General features: G+C 42.5%; 1 protein-coding gene and 1 non-coding gene across 11 annotated transcripts; both read right to left on the bottom strand.

Moving 5' to 3' along the window:
- Positions 1-2813: 2813 nt before the first annotated feature.
- Positions 2814-17297, bottom strand: LOC138621388 (ubiquitin-associated protein 2-like). Of its 10 annotated transcripts, none has more exons than XM_069699387.1 (30): positions 17215-17297; positions 15794-15925; positions 15513-15590; positions 15265-15375; positions 14960-15119; positions 14670-14759; positions 13970-14033; positions 13637-13725; positions 13277-13329; positions 13065-13120; positions 12650-12884; positions 12292-12547; positions 12069-12200; positions 11489-11625; positions 10724-10956; positions 10139-10379; positions 9934-9973; positions 9581-9710; positions 9330-9387; positions 8895-9114; positions 8607-8698; positions 8259-8309; positions 8082-8160; positions 7370-7570; positions 6775-6945; positions 5785-5889; positions 5662-5694; positions 5245-5318; positions 4179-4370; positions 2814-3648 (listed from the first exon to the last, which is right to left on the bottom strand). In XM_069699387.1, exons 2-30 carry the CDS (start codon positions 15881-15883, stop codon positions 3553-3555), a joined length of 3567 nt encoding a protein of 1188 aa, XP_069555488.1. In that variant the 5' UTR covers positions 15884-15925; positions 17215-17297; the 3' UTR covers positions 2814-3552. The 10 variants fall into 10 exon arrangements, with proteins under 10 accessions (XP_069555488.1, XP_069555491.1, XP_069555492.1 ...); XM_069699390.1 differs by having other exon boundaries at positions 8259-8306; XM_069699391.1 differs by having other exon boundaries at positions 12662-12884.
- LOC138621506 (small nucleolar RNA SNORD121A) lies at positions 13848-13928 on the bottom strand. Its single transcript, XR_011310947.1, has one exon. It is a non-coding gene; the product is annotated as a small nucleolar RNA SNORD121A (small nucleolar RNA).
- Positions 17298-17356: the final 59 nt, after the last annotated feature.

Raw genomic sequence — 17356 nt, 5'->3', positions numbered from 1 at the left:
ATGTTTCTCCAATGACCTTGCCTTCCTGTTCTGTCCTTGGCTTTGCTTTCCTTCCCAGATGTTCAGCTTTTTTTTTTTTTTTTGTCTGCATTTAGTTCTTCTTCTAATGAATCTGGGTCCTTTCTTTTTAGTCGTCTTTCTTTCCTTCATGTACATTCCTGTTCCCTTGGTTATTTCCTTGTGCCCACCACTCTCTTTAACCCACCGTATCTGTATCTCTCTCTGGGTGGGCTTTCGGGAGTTGGGGTTGGCCTTTCAACTTCACTTTGACCTTTGACCTTGTTGCTGTAGGCTCCTGCACTTAGGCCACAATAGCACCTGCCACTCACCGACTTTCTATCCTCTCTGCTCCGCATCCCATCCTCCCATAACTATCTCTCTCTTCTTCTCCTCACCCTCTCCTTTGTCAGCCACATTCCAGGGTTATATAGGCTCTTCTGGGGGTTCACACACTCTCGACATTCAGGAGAGACAAATGGAAAGAAAAAGGGGGTGGAGGTGGGGGGCAGAGAGAGCGCTATAGTCAAATGCAACTTTGACCCTTGCAGTCCCTAAGTATCGTCAATTCCAATTATCTTGGTACTCCTCAACTATAGTAATGGGTTGTCAAATAAAACACAGAAAACAACTCAAATAATGTGAGAACAGTGTTTGATCATTTGCTTTGACTATTTCCAGTTTAGGCATTCTGACACAGAGATCATACACTTGTTTTTCTGGTCTGCCGTTTCTTTCTAATCATGTATTCATTGCCAGGGTTTATCATTATTTGTTCAAACTTCTCACGTGCCAAAAATGAACCATGCATTTAATCAGTGAGCGACCCTTTCACTGATAAAATTTCATGTAGCATAAGTATAGAAGGATATCTTCCAATTAAGAGGGATCATTTCTGTCTTCCTGAGCAGTGACCCACCTGGTCTGGGCTAGTGTCAAAAAAGTACATCAGGCATAGAGTCAGTAAATAACTTCATAAGCCATATGTATATACTGCCACCCAGTGGTGACTGATGAGACTACACACTGTATCTGTAGAGGTTGATAAAGAAGATAATGCTGTCACTGTTATTCACATTCATACATTTACACTTTCACTGACAGAGAAGAATTATTCATGTTCCTAAACACATTAAGTTTGCTGAAACGGTGTCCTCAGGACTACTATCTTTCCCTCAATAAGCCATGATTAGATGAACGACAACATTAACAGATCTTTCTTTATAGACATTTAAATATACTTGAAATAAATCAAATATTAATAAAAATAAAAACATGTAAACTTTGGTATTGTGATGTTATTTAGAAAATGAAATGATTCTCAATCACCATTGTCTTGTTATTAAGTTACTTCTATTTTTTATACATAAATCATTCTATTGACAGTGTTTTTGCCAGTCTTGGGAAAGTCTGAATGGCAGACCCCAGACCTCTCCTTCCCTCCACACACGCCTCAAATAGCGCTTTTTGCAAAATGATAAATGGGACCATGACATCCAAAACAGAGGGTGACATCATGGTTTAGCGTCAAAAACATTTCATTGTCTTTCCTCATGGTGAATGGTTCTACATGACTGTATACATGCCCCCTTTTAATGAATGTGATGTCGGCAAACTGTCATCATCTCCTTTTCCCATTCACAATTAAAGGTTGCGCTGTACTGAGTCGTAAACCAATTACCATATTAATTCCCAATATCATTTCAAATATGTAAAACCAGTTGACCTGCATCACTTTGACTCTGCAGTGAGTTTTGATTAATGGCATCACAGAATATGTATTTCATGGGAAAAGGAGGTGTCTTGTGATGGATTTACGAGCCACCTGCGTCTTGCTCAAGCTGGGCCACCGTATGGCCATCTGCCTTAAAGGAGTTATGCCAAGCAGATTACAGAAAATGTTCATTTCAGTTTCAGGGAACGACTCCGTTTTCATGAATAGGTTGATTATTTTAAACAACTTTAAAATTTTGTAGGGGAACCTCACACACATTAGCAATTTGAAATAAAACCGTTTTCCCTTAGATTCTCATGGATAAGGAGCCAAGATACAATCAAACATTCAGTTGTAGCTTATGGGTACATATTGGATCAAATAGTTCTACTGTGGAATAAAGATAGATCTACATTTACACAACACAGGACAGTAGGACTGAGGCTGTCAATGCAACTTTCTCTCTCAATATACACATTTTTAGAATATGTTTGTATAAAAAAAATCATCACGATAAATGACAGCAAACACAACCCACTGCCAATCGTTTTGCCTGTAACTTTGTGCTGGTAATTCCTAATTTATCATTGTAGAGGTTAGAGAATACTTTTGTTTGTTAACAACAGAAAAAATAGATTTGGTTTGAGGACATTTTTACCTTTTATACTTTGTATATGTAAATGCTGTAATGTACAACAAAATAATTTTGCCTAAGACAACTATAAATTAAGTTTGTCACTACAGGCATGTTTTTCCTGTGTGTGAAACTAACAAGGTACTGTAAATACTTCGCACAGTAATGTGCAAGAAATCAGTTTGCACACAATGACATAGATCCAAATACAGCCCTCTGAATTTATATATATGTAAATATATATTCAAATATAAATATATATATATAATTTACAGCTTTCCTCTAGGTTACCTGGGATATTCGTTTTAAACCATTCATTATGGATGAGTAAATTTGAAAATGGTGGGCACTTCTGTCTGACTATTTGATATCTGACACTTTACATCAGAAAATCAGAAGTCTGAACTACCAAGACATGGCCTGTGAATCACTGGCACAAAATACAAAAAGACTCAGACAAGTAAGAGCTCCAACTGCTCAGAACTTTATTGAGAGAAAATGAGGGTTAAAATTAATTTAAAATATAAAATTTAGATGGGGAGGTTTGTCTTTAAAAGGGAAGGAGTCGACACAGGGAGAATTGGCAGCCCTCCAGAATAAGGGAGGGAAAGACGGGAGGTTACAAAATTAAGTTTAGGGGATGAGCCTGGCCATTCAGGAAGTCATGTATAAAAAGAAAAAAAAGAAGAGACAGATGCAGTTAGTTATTATAAACCCCACCCCCTTCTGAAGTGTCCTCATATGCAATCAGTGCTTTAGCTCTCTCATTTTCCTTTTTTTCTGGCATCTTCCAGGAAGTCTTTGATCATTTGATTTTCACTCACATTCTCATCTTCATCATCTCATTGTCTTAATGTAACATCTTTTCCTGCAGTTTTGAAAAAAGTAAACAAAAAGTCCTTCAAAAATAAAATGCAGCAACCACATTTCATGTTCTACTATTACATATACAGTATATATATATTTATATATATAAATACATACATAAATATCTTACATGTACAACCAATTTTGAAAAGGGGGGGAGAGAGAACCCAAAAGACTTATGAGGACTTGTGGAGGTGGGGGGAGCAGGGCAAGGAGGCCCAAGGTTGCTCATTGTGAGGGTAGTGTGTCTTTCTGTTTGCGTTTTTGTTTAAGCTTTACACACACGCACGCACGCACACACACACAGCCTTTTGGGGGAGAGGGGAATGGGAGGCATTCCTCAATTAGCCCAGTATGGGGAGCTGCCGTAGCTGGACTTGCTACCTTGGGTTTTCTGCTGCATGCCGCTGGACTGACTGCGCTGACCAGGACCACCCTGCAAAGAAGTACAAGGTCATTCACTCGACATGTCCAAGGAAATGCCCAACCCCAGTGGATCTCACCGGGTACGGGTCCATGACATTGTGTCTACAGCGTTTGTTCCATTCTCAGCGCGGCTTAATGGCCCACCGGGATCATTTTGGAGTGTTTTGTTGGCTTCTTGGATTTGTGATTTCCCCCCGATTTCTGTGCTTTTAGTGTGGGTGACGTAGGCTACATACTTAAATGGTTTCAGTTTCATTTTAAATTGCATTTATTGTCATTTTCTACTTCTACTTTTGCTTATCCCATTTCTTGAGAAGGAGTTGAAATGTAAGAACAAAAGTAACCAAACAAAGCGCAAAAGCGTTTGTCACCAAAGTCTGAAAAATACAACACCAAGCTGAGATTACAGCCATGTGATAAGGTGTCTAATAAAATGGGTAAAATGGAAGACTTAAATTTACAAAATCCTGATGATACAAACTTATTTCGTGAGACACTGTGTGGGCAGGATGTGTTGTATGCAGAGTAACTTCAGTTTACCTGTCCGTCCTGAGTGAGATGATGGTGGAGCAGCTGGGAGTGGGGCTGTTGGTGTGGCGGCAGGATGTGCAGGAAAGGAGCAGGGGCGTAGCCAGGAGCACCGCCAGGGTTCAGGGGCCCAGTTCCCCCGAGTGCTGAAGGCAAGCTGAAGGGGGGCGGTGTCCCCGTGTGGAAGCCCTGTTTGTCAAATGACTGCGGAGAAACAAGAGAGGACGCAAGAGAGTATACTTAGTACATACATGTACAGTACATTTACAATTAAACTGTATGCAAAGCATGCACATTCATTTCAATAAGCATTCTATTGAATCTTTTGTGTATGCAAACATTTCTTCATAAAAGCTCAACCTATAATTGGCTAATTCAAGCTGATGTGCTGCTCATGTCTACATATTTTATACTTTTGATGAACTAACTCAAGACTACTATTATATTAGTAGGGCAAGGCTGCTCATCATCCAAACAGTTTTGATTCAGGTACCGATAGCTTGACTTAGATACTGGTACTTATTCAAAATACTATCTTTGTAAAATCCATTATAAGTAAAAGGAAATTTCATTGTACATTACGTTACAAATCTTTAGTTTTCATGCATTTTCGAGGGGGAGAGTGTAACCCATGTTATTTTCTGTAGCTACAATTAACCAATGTCCCATAAATGCCTCACATGCAATCAGTAGCTGCCAGCTTGCCAGCTGTTACCGCAGCGCACGCAACTTAGACAAGCGTGTACCTAAAAAATAGTTTGAAAATAGTGAAATAAAGATAATCAAATGCGAGATTTAAGCTACATTAAGTTGAAAATGATTTTATGTGAGGGGGCTACATGCTGCTGTTGCTCACTGACACAGATGATACTTAGTCCTGTGTAAACGGAGCAGGTTATGCATTTTAAAATGAAAACGTGGTTGTGTGGATGAATTGAGGAATCAAACTTTGGCACCGAATGACAAGGCATTTATCGGTGCTTGATAGTAATGCACCAATCGGTGCCCAGGCCTACTTCCAAGCAGAAGCGAAAAGCCTCGATCCAAACACAGACATACAACACAGTAAGTTACACACCTGTGTTTTGCTGTAGATTGAACCTCCCATGTCAGGAACTCCACCACTGTTACCCGATCCTGACAATCCTGGTGCTGAAAGGACAAGGAAGAGACGGAGAAGGGAAGAGGAAAAGGGGAAAAAAAGGAATTTAAGAGGGAAGGGAGGAAAGCAAAAAAAAAAAGGGAAAAAGAAATGATAGGAGAGGAAAAATAAAGGGGTTAATAGGGAAGAACAACAACTGTCACTTCACTGCTGAGGAGTGAATATTACACACTGAATAGCCATTTCCACTGTTAGTAGGACGGGGGCCAGCCAGTACGAAGAAGCATATTAAGTGAGGGGGCGCAGAGGCATGTTTCTCACTTTTCTCCACCCTTTGGCATGTACCCACCCATGTGCACAAGAAACTGCAATCACACACGTGCATATACACACCTTTCTCCAGAATACTTTTGCCAGTGGAATCATCTGCAATTGTGAGTACACCCGTTTTTCCCTCAGGAAAACACCCACTGACTGTGTGCTGTTATAGAGTGTGCACATGTGTTGTGTGTGTACCTTTCCCTGGGCCGCTGCCCGCTGACTTGGCCTGTGACTGGGCAGAGCCTCCGTACCCTGCCTTACTGTATTCCCCACCGTGGGCTTGAGACAGGTCATCAAAGGCTGAAGGAGGAGGTGGAAGAGGAAAAGAGGCAGAGCGAGGAGAGGAGAGGAGAGGAGAGGAGAGGAGAGGAGAGGAGAGGAGAGGAGAGGAGAGGAGAGGAGAGGAGAGGAGAGGAGAGGAGAGGAGAGGAGAGGAGAGGAGAGGAGAGGAGATTTGATGAAGAGAAGAAAAGAAAAGAAAGAGGAAAAAGAATGGGAAGAGAAGAGAGAGGGGGGGCAAGGGAGAGAGAGGCAGTAAGGTAACCTGACTAAAATGGCAGCTGTGTCTATTTTGAGCCGTGTCCAACTTCAGCAGGGGGTTTGAGCTATGCATGCACCACAAGCAAAAACACACAGGCCCAACTCCACACGCACATGCAGCATTTGGTATACATGGTTGATAGACGAGTTCTCTTTTTCTTCCCTGTGCACTCTTCACACCTTATTTCAGCCATAGTCTAAACAAGGCATCTCTTAATGCCTGTTCTCCTAAAATACTGCTGTACATGAAAATGTGCCAGACCGTAACATACTGCAATGTTGTAGGACAAGACTGGGTTGTCAACTTGACAGCATCAAAACACATCGGACAGAAGTAACTGGCCAGATAACCCACAATAACTGGACCAGCTCTTCAAGCTGATCAAGTAAGCTTCAACTGCACTTTGTGGCGAGCTAGGGCAGTTTGTGGTTGGTAAGAATTCAAGATAAACCTGTGCTGTCAATTCAACACACACAGGCTCAACTCGTTAAATCAATTCAAAAGCAGAACAAAAACTGCTGAATGTGATGTATTTATGACTAATAAGTCTTTGTAAATATTTGACTCTGAAGAGAATGTGCTGTGTTAATTGTCTGGAAACAAAATCAGTCAGATCGAGCCCTGTTGTTTGGTCTTGGTCTTACCTGTGCCATAGGCATGCTGTCCGTAACTGGGCTGATGCTGTTGGTGATACTGATTGGAGGGGTTGGCCAGGCCCATTGTAGGCTGCTTGGCTGAAGCAGGAGGTACAAAGACAGTAGGGCCGTACTGGAAGGCTGAGGGAACTCCTGGGACACCAGTGTAGTATGGCAGACCTGAGATGGTGAGTTGGAAAAATTATGCAAAACGTTTTTTTTTTTTTTTTTTTTTTAAACAAAACAATGCTGAGAATGGCATTAATTAATACATTAATAAGCTCTTCATAAACTTAAATTGCTATTTTGTCAACATTAGTGGTTATGTAAGAAAATCTCTTCTTACCTAAATGAATTGCATCATTTTCAAGAAATATACTTATTCTTGGGCTTTACTGGCAGAAATACGTTAAATTCTAATTCTCATTTTGGCTTAATGTGCTCTGCCATATTTCAATAGAGTCCTTTCAAACATTAAAACAAGAGGGACGGTAACTGAAGCTGTATTTTTCATTAGGTGTACATGCTTAGGGTACTGATGAGTTAACTGAAAGTTAAATTGGGCAACATCCTCATCATTAAACATAATTCCACTCTTCCTTACCAGTGTATCCATAGCCAGGGGGAAGAGGTGGGTTGAGGAAGGCCTGGTTCTGTGTCTGCTGACCCTGGCTCTGACCCTGCCCCTGTCCTTGTGTCCCTGCCTGCGGCGTCTGCTGGGGCTGCGACTGCACCCCCGCTGTAGACAGGCTGGTTGGGGGAGCTGGAGATGAAGAGTCATTCCTGCCAAACTTTGTTGCCTCACCTGGACAGAAACCGATGGTAGAAAAAGCAAAACTATGACTGAAAAAGAAATCCAAATCTTTGCCGGTGGGCCAGCGAACAAAAACATGTAAGGAAGCCACCAAAGCAAAGTGCTTAACCGTAGTCATTGATTAGTCCAAATAAACATACCGATGTCATGAAAACTGCCTAATAAGCGCAAGTACAAAAATGACTACCATACATGGAAGAAGGTGTAAGCCGATGTGTAGATTTATGAAATGGAGAATAAATAATAAAACCAAATAATAATAAAAAAAAAAAAGGGCTCTGGCCCGAATGTAAGCCGTAAGACGTAAGACGTGTTCACTTTGTGGTGTCCTCTGTCCAGCTTGATATTCCACCGGCGGCTGGTGAGATGTACTGCAGCGCTGCGCAGCCGGTGAGATATGAAGCATTGATTTTAATGACAGCGATTAATTTTGGCATCGATATATATATATATATATATATATATATATATATATAGACATATCAACTCCAATTCAACTTACCAGAATATGGATTATTAGCCAGGCCATCTCTTCCAGGCATTGGAGCCGTAGCACCAGGGAATGTTACACCATAGTAGTCCTATTAATCAAGATGGCAAACAAAGCCCTTGCTGGTTATCTGAAAGTTAGTTACTACAAAAAGCAATATTACCGTGATAAGCAGAACAACAGACTCACCAAAGGAAGGCGAGACTGTAGCATTTGCAAGTCCTCATATCCATAGATCTGCTGATGAAATAAAGTCAATGGAGATCATTTAGTATCATAGTAAAGTCTTGAATAAACCTCACTGATGCCTACAAACTTTGTTTCAGTTGTATCGATTATCACAGAATCTACTAATTCTCTTTTAAAACAGTCATTACCGAAGAGCTCTGCAGACTAACACGTAAACAATGATTGTTAATGCATCCACTTATGTAAATAAAGCCCACTTTTTTTTCCTTACAAAACTCGTGCGACTCATCAAAACACACTAACTAATCCATAAACAAGCACATAAACATTAGGAAAGCATGTAGGTACCGGGTAAGCAGGGAGCAAGCCACCAGGACCCATGATGTACTGGTTGGCCAGGAGAGGCGGCACTCCCTGGGCCAAGTTGGGAGGAGCCTTACCTGTGGAAGAGGAGTAACATAAGGGTCATTTCAGGACTTCATTATAAGTTAGGTGAACGTTACTAATGTGAAATGTCAGCAGCCTGATTACATTTACTATAAATGATAGTTGTAAACAAAAAAAGCAAGAAATTGCAGTGATATTTTAATTTATAGAATCTCTTCTAAGTGCCATCCATGGTGGTCATGACTGTACCGGATGTGGCGGTGAGCAGGGGTGCTGTGCGGCTGACTGCAGCTGAGAGTGTGGAGTTTGTGCCATTAGGAGTTAGTCCCAGTGCTCCAGATGGGTGCAGACCATTGGTGGTTGCGCTACTGACAACCATGGGGACTGAGGGACTGGGATTGACAACTTGGCTGGATGATGCTGATGAAAAGGCATGGAGGTTACTGCTGCTGCTCTCCTCGTGATTTATCTGACGGAACAGGACAATAGCAGAGAAACTGTGAAGAGACCTAGCACCCATTTAATAAGGGAACCAATGGATGTCTTTATAAGTTAGTCAAACTTTATTAAGATAATAACTGTATCAAGACAATCCAACTGCACAACTAAATATGCCATGTACTAGTAAATAAAAGCAGCAGGGTTGATGTCAGCATCTTCATGTCTGTGTGCAGACTCACTTACCGTCAAGGAGGAACTTGTGGTGAGGACTGACCCAGATGAGTGAGTACTGCTCACGTGACTACAAAGAACATAAAGTGATTTTGTTAGCCTGCTTACATCTAATGATGCCACAAAAGCACTTCACCTAAGAAGCGTGATTAGGAAGACGGGAGATTCAGTGACAAATGTTTCCACATTACAGGATTAAGATATGTGCTTGTAACCATCATTATCTCCAGGTAAAACGTCAGTGTGTCTAAACTGGGCCTTACCTGTTGAGCGAGAGGATGGGTGTTGAGTGGGAAGGTGTAACTGCAGGGGAGGGGATGTGGTGGACAGGGCCACTGTCACTCGTCATGATGGGAGACTCTGTTCTCACTGTTCTAGATGATGATGATGCAGCTGGTGTGAGAGAAGGAATACGAGAAACAAACTGGATTAATGTAATGTAAGAGAAAAAAGATCAGTTGACGCTGCCTTGGTCTTTATCAAACTTCATCAGCTTTCACTGAGAGGCTTCTTTCCACTTCCTACCAGACGCATTAAGAAATCAATATTCATTAGATCAGATGTTATTGGCCATTCCAGTGAAGCCCTTAAAATTGACAATGCTCAAACTACTTACTGTCCTGTGGGCTCTGTGTCTTCATTCCACTATAGCCATTCTATGAAAAGAACAAATGATCGGTCTTAGTTTTATCATTTAACTTTGATTATACATTAAGCAGACAATAAGCCTTCAAGAAAAAACAAACAGCAGATGTTAAAAGTCTATATTGTGTAATTTTTTGCCTCCTAAGCATAACAAAATAAATTAAATTTATACTCACTGTTAGAGGTCCACCAGCAGCCAATGGGACATCTTTGCTCTGAGAGAAGCCAAGATGAGGTGGCAGGGACCTTGGGCCACTGCTCTCTACACGGCTGGCTGTGGTAGATGCTGCAGAAGAGGGAGGAGCAGCTGCACTGGGAAGACCGTGAGAGGGCGAGGGTGTGGCACTGGGTAAGCCCAGAGATGGTGAAGGGAAGTTGGTGTCTGACACAGCTGAGGGCAAGCTGCTCATGTGTTCGCTGTTCACAGGACCAAGAGAAAGGTGGAGCGGGAAGGGACACACATGAGATAAACATGGTAAGAAGATGGAAGAAGTAGAGGCATCAGGTGTCATTTATAAACACAAACTGTTTCTGCAGGGCAAAAAACAAAACGTGGCGGAGTTCCAAGGGGTCGTGGGAGGGGGGCTAAAATAAGTTTACATTAACGAAAGTCATTCTGATGACCAATAGTGTCACTCAAAACCTAGTTCTGACCTAGTTCTATGTCTCCGTCGAGGATGGTTGCCAAGTTATCATGAAATTTTCATACAGTAAAAAATGCCTCATATACAGACCAAACTGCACCGTACACTGCAACATACCTCACAGCTCCTGGCTTGGAGAACAGGCTACTGTGTGGCTGTTGTGTGGGAACAGCTGTAGCAACAGGCATGGTTGCTGGGGCCAGAGTCGGGGTGTGTTCCCTGACCATGTCAGTCTGCGCCATGTCTACCGCTCCACTACCAGCCTCAGACCCGAAGTCGAGAGCTCCAAATTGAACATTCAGACCAGATATATCTGCTGAACCCGGCATCTCCACTGCCGACGATGGGATCTGAGGTAGACAAAAAGGCAATTCAGTAGAAATTGGCCAATTTATCTCATCTTTTTGATTCTGAATGTGTTTGTTTGAAACCTTTGATTCATTCAAACCAACATGTGAAAATACGTTATTTTCAAAGAAACACAAAGATATATAATAACTGGTGAGTACTCGTGGCGAGTTAAAACAGTCCTGTGGAGTAAAGCTCAAACGTGTTCTATCATGACAAGAAAGCAGGCACTGGTTGCAATCATTTACGACCATTACATACTGAAAATAGACTGCATACTTTTCTGTGGTCTCTGTGTTTGTTGACAAGACAAAGTCAGTGGAGCAGAGATCAAAGCATGTGAAAACTTGTCTATTAAGTCTGTCAATAACCCATAATAGTTTAACTAGCTGGCTTGTCTTTTAAAGCATGTATGAACAGATAAATTACAGACTTTCAGTTACTACCTTGTTTTACAAGTAATACCGCTCTTTGGTTATTTGTGCCTAGTTGTTTTATGTCTCATATAAAGGTCCAAATATTAGAGAAGCTTACCTTTGAGGGAGGAGGTGCTCTGCGTCGCTGTGTCTTTAGTTGCCGCTGAGGGGGTTCTGTGATCGGAGGCTCCAGGCCTGGCAGCTTCCCTACTGGAGAAGCTCCATCTCTTACAGAAGGGACAGATGACTCATGACCTGAATGAGATTGAAGGCAGTATGTTCATTCCCAGTGTCATTTAAGAAAAATCACAGCACTAAGATCTACTATATAATAATTGTCAGAGGAAGACATAATGAGTGTGGTGATACTGCCATGGCCGGGCAAGACAGACACTGTTTGCACGACTCCTTTCCTTAGCAGAGAAGGTACTATAACTACGGGGTAAAGGAATCGTCCTTACATATATGGCCACAATCGAGAAACTGGCATAACGGTATGTATTTGCTCATATCTGTCGTTGTGGTTATTAAACATCTCTGTTGCTTCTAACCAATAATTATCAGTATTATCAATATTCAATTGTGAAAATAACCATGAGTTACATGGGATACCATGCCTACTTTCACACCTTTAATAGTGCAGTAAGTTACCATTTTGTACAGCTGTGAATATCATTGCAGCATGTGTGCCATCCTACCTGGCGGTGTGGGGACCTGTGGAGCATGTGACAGGCCCAGAGGCTCTGTGTTGGAAAGGATGGAGGATTTTTGATGCCTCTGAGCCAGCTGGCTGAGCACCGCTGATGGTTCTGGCTGAAGCTTCATCTCCACTGAATAGAATGGGGGATAATCATATTACTACAGTACATGCAGTTCAATGAACATTTTGCGTTGTTTCTTATCTACCCAAGATAAACTTACAGTGTTGGGCATTAACAGGGCCGTTCTCCACTCGCTGAGCTTTGACGTCTGCAGAAGGAGAGGGGGCAAGAGCGGGACTTTGCATTGGAGGTGGTCCTGCATCTTTGGAAACAGTGCTGTTGCTGGTGGTGGTCAACATCTGACTGGCTCGCTGACCCAGCCGAGGCCCACCGAGTTGCTCAGATGTCCGGATGTCAGGGGCAGGTGACTGCTTAGGTGCATTCAGGGATCCAAAACCAGAGCCTAGAACTGACGACTGGGAGAGTGAGAGAAGCAGAAAGCACAGAACTGAATACAAGAAAACCGTATATTGGTGTGTATCAAGTGCTGGTTCTTGCACATGTGTAAGGTTGCGTACAAGTGTGAATACCAGTGCAGCATGTGCGTAGGTGGTACTAGCAGAGGCGGCATGGGCGTAGCTGTTGGCTGTGGCATGCGCGTAGCTGTGTGTTGCAGTGCGTCCATTGTGATGGGAATTGGTAAACACCAGGCTTTGGCCCAAATCCTCAGCTGAGGGGCCATCAACTATCGCCCCCAAGTCAGAGTCCATAGAACCACCTACAGCCACAGGCAACAGACTCGCCAGATCCACACTGAGGAAATGGAGGAGACAAGAGAGTAGGAGGTGTGAAGAGTGGGAGAAAAGAGGTTTGGGGAGCAGGGTGGAGAAGGAGAAGAAAATAGTATGGATTAAATTAAATGTAATTCCCCAAAATAAAACTTGTTCTACGTAGTGTTTTAAGTTGACTAGGATTTTGGGCAGGATGGCTTACTTGTGTGTGATGTGGTTTGTTGGGGCAGAGGCAGTGAATACTTTGGTCTCAGACAACTGTTAGAAAGGACACAACACATTATTAGCCATTAACGCAACACATAAGGCAGGCCAGGCCATATTTACAGCAATGTCACTAAACAATACTTTGTGTAGGCCATCTCAGTGAAACATTGTTGATCCCTTTCAGATAATTAAAAAGTGCAGCCTTACATCCTCATTCCAGTCTTCTGAAGTCCAGTCTTCCAGATTGCCTCCCCATGTTCCTAAGATAAACAGAACGACAGCCAAGTTAGTGTGACAATGTTCGCATATAATCACAATATGTTCCCAGCAATCATCACTCACCCCCAAAGTAATGACAGAAAATAAAGCACCAGGACTCCTTTAATATAACAAACTACTAAAATATTGACTCATTCTCTTGATTCCTTTTTTCCCTGCCCCCCCCCTAATAGTTTGAAATTGGAAATCTGCACTCATTTTGGGTACGTGAACAGGTGAAGTGGGGTAACAGAAAAATATTAAGCTGGCATCAAAATTAGACATTTTATGTTCCGTAATCTTCCTCACCAGTTCCTTCAGCAGGTTCATTGCCATCCCCTTCCCATGTCTCCTGGCGAGCTCCAGAGTTAGCGGTGTAGTCAGCAGGATTGAAGGTGCTGAAAGAAGCAGAGGGAGGAAAGGGACGACAGGGAAGGCAGAGACGTGTAGGGAAGGTGAGCCAGTATGTTGTTGCTATTGCTAACAGAAGACAGCAATTAAGTCTTTTCAACACGTTTTCAATGAGGAGATTCAGAAACTTTTTTTTTCGACACTTGTTTTTAAGATATGTGCTTGTAATCAACATCACTACCTCCTCATCTTACTTCAGGCTTTAGATTTACACTGAGCGCAGGTTCTTACCCCATTCCCTGTGAAGAGAACCTGTTAACAGCACCTGCTCTTCCTCTGCCACGACCCCCTGCACCTGATGAGACACAAAAAACAACCAAATGACTGCTTGTCTTCTTCAACCTCAACTCCTCATTAAGCGTCTTTATCAACGTATCAAACTTCATAATAGCAAGTAACACACAGAAAATATTCCTTTTTTTTTGTTTTGTTTAATACCATACCTGAATACTTGTATTTAAGTGTCCTTTCTGTCATGCTGGATTTTTTTTTTTTGTAAAATGTGGTATGGCTCTAGTAATATTGTCCAGTCAAAACAAAAAAACATTGGCCAAGGTGGTAATAGACATGCAGTTTTAGGTTTAAACAGCCCAAAAGATATAACGTGAATGATGTGATGTAATAGTAATATCAACAACTAGTTTATTTTTTCTCAGTTTTGACTCAACAGTTATTCCTAAAACCAGGCAGCCACAGGAACACACACATTTCTCCAGTTAGGGGAAACCTTACCATCTGACCACATTTCTTCTGAATCACATCTCGATTAACTTCATTCTTACACCATTTCATTTCTTAAGAGAAAGCTTTCCAAATCCAGTCAAACTCTACTAGTTTCCACCTTCTCCAATCTCTATCAATGACAATTCCCCCACCCACCACCCCCTCAACATGCAAAAAAAAAGAAAAGAAGTAAAGATGCGTTATTCACCGTAATGCTCACCTCTGCCCCGCCCTCTACGTCCACGGTCTCCCCCTCTCTCTCCAGGAGCCACCTCAAACCCATTTTCCTCTAACCGACCTGGAATCCAACAAGAAACGAAGGGACAACGAATATAAGACTACTTAGAAATTATGATTAATACCCAACTGGGCTGAAATACTGTTTCAATATCATAGATGCAGCAAACACCAAACATCACTTTCACAGACAGATGGACACACAACCCAGGACCTTCATTCCTTAAGACATGACAAGCACAGCTTTTGTCCTTTTCTCACCTTCACGCCCTCGGCTGATGCCTCTGCCCCTTCTGTTGGAGCCCCCACGTCCACGACTGGCCTCCCTCTCGCCTCCTTTCTTCTCCCTGCTCTCCTTTATCTCTGAGGGTCCTCCTTCTTTCCCAAGGCTACGCTTCTTCCCCACAGTCTCCCAGGAGTTCTGACAGAGGTGAAGAAAGGAGTGATGTTGGCACAACAAAATGAACCTCTATTGTGATTCATATTTTGCAGGAATCATTTTGGTCTCTGCCAAATCAGAAAATACACGTGTGACACAAAAATAATCCATATCTACACACACTTACTGTGTCAGAGGTGCTCTCCAGCAGAAAATTGATGGCTCTGTTTACATCTTCGTTGCAGTCATGGAGGGCTACCATGCACTCATCTTGAGTTTTCCCAGTTACCTCAATCAACTGTGAGCGTGAAAGATAGAAAAACACGGTTTTAAGTTAGTGCAACATGTGACACAGTGAGGCTCCCAATGTTAAGGAATTCCATGAAAATGAGATGCTCATCCAGAAGATTTTTTTTTTCTTTTCTCGATTTCTACCTGTTTGACCTTGTCCTCAAAGTCAGCATCATTTTTGTCGTAGATCATTTGGGCTAAACGGATCTGTTCTGCTGTGGCCTAATAAAAAAAAACAACAAAAACAGAGCTCAATAAGTTATTTAAACAATTCATCAGACCAAGTCAATGGGATTTATTTGTTTAATTAAATGAAAACTGCTACTTTGTGTTATTGTATTGTATTAAACATGACAGATTATATTTTGTACAGGGGTGGCTATCCCTGGATTTAACTTTATATATATTCAATCGTAAAATCCCACCTGTATCTGTTTCTGTGTTGTTTGTGTGGTGGTGGGCAGCGTTCTGTCCCGAGTTCCCCGGACTTGATTGCTGACCATTGAAGTCATCATTTACAGTATATACAAAACAATGTATGTACAAAATAGAAAAATCTAGACGAGGGAAAGAGGCGACAGAAACAGAGTTACATAGCATCATAATTCCATATCGAAATACAATGCTGAATAAACGTGCAATGCCAGTACTGTATCCTGAATTTAAGCAGACCGAGACTCACTGTTGTCAAGTATACCGTGTAAGACTATAACCCCCATCTGTCGCTCCCCACATCCCCGGTTAAATTTAGCCAGCCAAGAGGGGCCTGTCCTGGGTGTCAACTTACAACCCTCCCACACAAAAACACCGTCAGAATGCACCAGTGTATATATATGATCGCTGGTATGAACACTTTGCCTCATCTATGACGTGATGATACACACAGACACTGACATTTGATTAAAAGCACCACGTAACCACAAAAGAGCCAGGAATCAACTAGAAATCTAAAGTACAACACTAAACCAAGTTATTACGCATCACACCGGACCACAGTCAGATGCAACTGTACGTTGTATTTACTGTTCGTCGGTGTTTTCACGCGGCACTTCACGTGAAGTGATAAACTGAATTGCAGTCTTGTTTTGGTGAACGTGAAGTGACTCTCGACGGAAACACGAGCCACACGGGCTCACCACGGCGGCTACAGCCGAGCTAACAGCGCGTCATTGTTCTGACTCACACTCCGTTCAAACGTGATATTCTGCGAGGCGGACATTAGCCTTCGTTTAGTTAACCCCCGTCTGCCAATGCGTTTCATCCACGCCCGGTCCTGCCGAGGCAGGAACAACAACAACAACAACAACAAAAATTAAAACAAACGTGACTAGCGCGACGATGCCCCCCCCCCCCCCCCCTTTGTGTGTAGACCGAGAGACACGCTAACGTTAGCAGAAAGCTAACAACTGCGGCGAAACGGAAAAGAAGAAAAAACAACAACAACAACAACAACAAAAAACATCGTTTTTCATTTACACGTACAAACGGCCGGTGTCCGAAATTGCACTTTCAAGTAAACGTGTGTGGGGAAGGGGGGGAAACAGTTTCGCAATGTACGTGGCCCGTTCAGCCACGACGTGTGTCGACAGCATGCTAACTGCCCGGCATGTGAACGGCCCGTCCGCATACAATGCAGCACAACGCTGGCTGGCTAGCTAGCAACTTAGTTAGTTAGCCAACCGACGAACGGAGCGAAGTGCGTCTCTGAATCGGCCCTTCGGCTTCGTTAAACTGAATTAAAAAATATTTGATGAGGCACTTGAGCCGTTTGTAATGTTTTTATAATGCTAACTACAAAAAAAATAATTAAAAAAATAAATAAAAATTGTTGTCTTTCTTTTTTTACCTGCTAACACGCTTTGCTCAGCCAGCAGCCGCAGCAGATGCTGTCACGTGACTCACCGCGCCGTTGTGAAGCCGATAACTGCCAACCACAAGCCGCAGAGCCGGTCAGGTGGTCTCCGAACGCCGCGCCCTGGACGTGCGCG

The sequence above is a fragment of the Brachyistius frenatus genome, unplaced genomic scaffold (genome assembly GCF_029030835.1).
Source record: "Brachyistius frenatus isolate BFR_SWC_R1_liver_20210118 unplaced genomic scaffold, ASM2903083v1 Contig_30, whole genome shotgun sequence".
In the NCBI taxonomy this organism is placed as follows: domain Eukaryota; kingdom Metazoa; phylum Chordata; class Actinopteri; family Embiotocidae; genus Brachyistius; species Brachyistius frenatus.
The sequence above is the reverse complement of the archived record's forward strand: the minus strand, read 5'-3'. Positions and strand labels throughout refer to the sequence as shown.